Source organism: Chelmon rostratus, chromosome 7 (genome assembly GCF_017976325.1).
Source record: "Chelmon rostratus isolate fCheRos1 chromosome 7, fCheRos1.pri, whole genome shotgun sequence".
Classification (NCBI taxonomy): Eukaryota; Metazoa; Chordata; class Actinopteri; order Chaetodontiformes; family Chaetodontidae; genus Chelmon; species Chelmon rostratus.
Window position 1 is genome coordinate 27847240 of NC_055664.1, and position 4330 is coordinate 27851569.

At 45.8% G+C, this 4330-nt stretch overlaps 1 protein-coding gene across 2 annotated transcripts in view; it reads left to right on the top strand.

The window, feature by feature from the left end:
- The first annotated feature begins 655 nt into the window (after positions 1–655).
- Positions 656–4330, top strand: part of zgc:162698 (uncharacterized protein LOC560165 homolog) — a 15020-nt gene continuing 11345 nt past the window's right edge. For both annotated transcript variants that reach the window (XM_041940603.1, XM_041940604.1), the window contains exons 1-7: positions 656–861; positions 2676–2748; positions 2857–2954; positions 3279–3398; positions 3525–3581; positions 3824–3886; positions 4319–4330. The exon at positions 4319–4330 is cut by the window's right edge and continues 51 nt beyond it. In XM_041940603.1, coding sequence (XP_041796537.1) covers positions 724–861; positions 2676–2748; positions 2857–2954; positions 3279–3398; positions 3525–3581; positions 3824–3886; positions 4319–4330 — 561 coding nt within the window. In that variant the 5' untranslated portion in view covers positions 656–723. The remainder of the gene's footprint in view (positions 862–2675; positions 2749–2856; positions 2955–3278; positions 3399–3524; positions 3582–3823; positions 3887–4318) is intronic.

Here is a 4330-nt window from a genome sequence, read left to right on the forward strand (position 1 = left end):
CACCCAAAGCCACCAGCCGCCCCCGGCAGCTGTCACCAAGTTCAACACCGAAAGTAACCACCAAAGCGCTGCCAGGTGCTGTTAATTAAACAGGCTCAAACAGGAAGTAGCGTTAATTAATAGTGTGAACTCTCGCACCTCAAAACAGCCGTTTCTTCTTCTACAGTTTCTGAGTAAAAGGCAAAGCAAGTTTATTGTTGTAGCACATTTCAAAGTTCTTAGCATATGACACAAAGCGCATTAAGAAGAAAAACACATGTCAACATAAAGACAACACAATACATGTGACGGCAACCGTGTGTTCTATACGCTGATCTGAAAGATTGCCCTCTAGTGGTCACAATGACAAACTACACTGATATGCGTCAAGTTAGATGTGGTATAACAGTACCATTTCCCATTAAAACCCTTCAAAATATATCAAAGTGACCAAACTGAAGCCATTACTAATGAATGAACAGAAATTATTTTATCATATTTTATTATTCCACAGTGGTAAAATTTAGAAACTACAAATCCATACTCTTCAGTGGGAATTACACAAATAGCTGTTGCGTTTTTAAAACAGAGAACCACACTTTTGCAAGCTAAGTTAAACTTCCCACGGCCTCTGAATGCATCATTCCTCTCCTGTCACGTCAGCCGGAACCAGGAAGTGTCCAGCTTGTTGTGAGTTGTCGCGGATAGTTTGCTGTTGCTGGCTTCTTCTTCCTTGTGGGGCAAATGGCGAGCTCCAAAGATCCGGGTCGGACCGGGCCGGTTCTCTGGTCCTCTGCGCTGCTGCTGCTGGTGCTGACGGGTCTCATTAGGCCGGTCGGTGCCGTGTCCGAACCGGGGAAATGGAACCTGAAAGTCGACAGTGTGAGTTTCCGGACCGTAGCGGCGCGCTGACACACTGGATGCGAGCGTCGGGCTCTTTTAGCTGTTAGCTCACAGTTTGATATGAAACAGGCTCGACGTGAACCGAAGGAGGTCTGGTGCGGTTTTCTTGTGGTCTGGGCGGTTCAGAGGATCTGAAACACATCGCTGCGCCAGAGACGTGTCAGCAACGTTAGCTGATGTTAGCTAACATTAGCCAAACACGCTGAGAAACCAGTTCTGCGGGTTTGAGGGGAATCAGACAGAACAAGTTGTTTCCAGCAGATGTTTCCAGCGGTGGTTCGTCTCACTGCGCTGCTGACAGATTAATTAATACTGACAGAAATCTCACTAATTACTCCCATAATGATCTCTGAGCTTCATATTGATAGTAGTAGTTAATGTATGTGAACATTGAGTGTTACTGTTGTGGCCTCTGATAATGATGATCATCATCAGCATCATCATTACATCTTACGTCAGACGTAAAGTGGTTTGATCAGCAGTTTGATCGATAGTTTGGTTTGATCAGTAGTTTGATCAGCAGTTTGGTTTGATCAGTAGTTTGATCAGCAGTTTGGTTTGATCAGTAGTTTGATCAGCAGTTTGATCAGCAGATTGATCAGTGGTTTGATCAGCAGTTTGATCAGCAGTTTGATCGGTAGTTTGATCAGTGGTTTGATCAGTAGTTTGATCAGTGGTTTGATCAGTAGTTTGATCAGTGGTTTGATCAGTGGTTTGATCAGTGGTTTGATCAGCAGTTTGAACAGCGGTTTGATCAGCAGTTTGAACAGCAGTTTGATCAGTAGTTTGATCAGTGGTTTGATCAGCAGTTTGAACAGTGGTTTGATCAGCGGTTTGAACAGTGGTTTGATCAGTAGTTTGATCAGTGGTTTGAACAGTGGTTTGATCAGTAGTTTGATCAGCAGTTTGAACAGCGGTTTGATCAGTAGTTTGATCAGCGGTTTGAACAGTGGTTTGATCAGTGGTTTGATCAGTAGTTTGATCAGTGGTTTGATCAGTGGTTTGATCAGCAGTTTGAACAGCGGTTTGATCAGCAGTTTGATCAGTGGTTTGATCAGCAGTTTGAACAGTGGTTTGATCAGTAGTTTGATCAGTGGTTTGATCAGCAGTTTGAACAGTGGTTTGATCAGTAGTTTGATCAGCGGTTTGATCAGTAGTTTGATCAGCGGTTTGAACAGTGGTTTGATCAGTAGTTTGAACAGTGGTTTGATCAGCAGTTTGAACAGTGGTTTGATCAGTAGTTTGAACAGTGGTTTGATCAGTAGTTTGATCAGTAGTTTGATCAGCAGTTTGATCAGCAGTTTGATCAGTAGTTTGAACAGTGGTTTGATCAGTAGTTTGATCAGCGGTTTGATCAGCAGTTTGATCAGTAGTTTGATCAGTAGTTTGATCAGCAGTTTGAACAGCGGTTTGATCAGTAGTTTGATCAGTAGTTTGATCAGCAGTTAGAACAGTGGTTTGATCAGTAGTTTGATCAGCGGTTTGAACAGTGGTTTGATCAGTGGTTTGATCAGTAGTTTGATCAGTGGTTTGATCAGTGGTTTGATCAGCAGTTTGAACAGCGGTTTGATCAGTAGTTTGAACAGTGGTTTGATCAGTAGTTTGATCAGTGGTTTGATCAGCAGTTTGAACAGTGGTTTGATCAGTAGTTTGAACAGTGGTTTGATCGGTTGTTTGGTTTGATCAGTGGTTTGATCAGTAGTTTGAACAGTGGTTTGATCGGTTGTTTGGTTTGATCAGTGGTTTGATCAGTGGTTTGATCAGTGGTTTGATCAGTAGTTTGTCTGTTCCAGGAGAGGCTGAAGGCGCAGAACTTCTTCTTGTTCAGCAAAACTCTGTTCAACAGCAGCTTCATCCACCTGAAGCGTAAGTAGAGCCTGATGAAGATGAAGAGAAAAAGTCCAGCAGCTCATCGTCAGTGTGTGGTTAATGTGTGTGTGTGTGTGTCTGTCTGTGTGTGTGTGTGTGTGGCAGTGGTGTCAGAGACCTGTAACGCCTCGCATCCCGTCCAGCTCAACGTGTCCTGGTACCTGAGGAACTCGCACTGCTACGATGAAGTCTTCCACCCGGACGTGAGTCAGACTCTTCATCACACACACTGTGTACATGATCTGTGTGTGTGTGTGTGTGTGTGTGTGTGTGTGTGTGCAGTTTCTATAACAGAAGCTGAACCAATCAGAGACAAACAGAAACTCATTTATTAGTTAATGATCGATTAATCATTAAGGTCCGGTCGAGTTTGTTCGACCAATCGATGAATTATTGAATCCTGTGATCGTTGTTAAATGACTGTTATTGGCTGCATATTGATCCGGCGGCTGCGGTCTGAGCTGCCCGTCTCGCTCTCATGTTGTTTGTTTGTTTGTTTGTTTGTTTGTATGTTTTTTGGTCTCCAGGCGACGAAGGCAGCGAGTTACTTCAGGTCGACGGAGGTCAGGCCGGGAGGAGGAAGTGGATACTACGTTTTTCACCAGTATCCTGCCGTCACCTGCCAGCCACACATAAACCCCAACACGGTGCTGCGCGCACACACACACACACACACACACACACACGCGCGCACACACACACAAACACGCAGTGCAACCCAGTCAGTAACTGAGTGTGTGTTCTGAAGCGGGTGTGTTTGTTTCGTGACACAGTTCGGCCTGGACGACTTCCAGATGAAAACACGACTGACAGAACTGCCGCAGCAACAGGTGAGAGTCACTTCCTGCTTCTGAGCCTCCGCGCTTTACCTCCATCCTCCAGACGGAGACGCCACGAACGCCTCGAGGGGTTTCCTGCAACACGAAATGCAAGAATTCAAACGCTCGTTTTTACAGAATGTCACACGAATGTCTCAGAGGATGGAAGGACGACGTCATTCAGTTGTTGTCGTTCATCATTGAGAACGGTTTTATTTCTTTCACTAACTTCCTTCAATCTGTTTGTTTTCCAGCCAACCACAGACAAGACTCCAGGCAGGAGGAGGCGGAGAGAGGTGGAGCCTCCACAGCCGAAGGTGTGCACCTCCGCCTCGCTCATACGGCAGCACGTAGAAAATCATACACGCAGAACCTGACGGAGCCAAAAAAACCTGACGGAGCAAAAAAACCTGACGGAGCGCACACCTGCAGTCGCGCCTGCAGTCACGCCTGCAGAACGTGCAGTTTAACCTGCTGCTGCAGTGACGACGCTCACAGAACGTGACGGAGAACCAACATGAGATTAGCTCTGTGCCGTCGTTCGTGCAGCAGCAGCGACACCTGCAGGAGATCACGTGACAGCAGGTGTAACGTTTGAGTTGTGACGAACTCGAAAAGCGCCTGCGAACGGAAACGAGTTGAGATCAGAACAGAACCAGAACCGGCAGAGCTCAGGGTTCTCTCGTCGGTTCTTTAGATCAGCGCTCAGTCAGTTTATTAAATGTTTGACTCTTTCTGTGATTTTCCAGGAGATGAAGAAG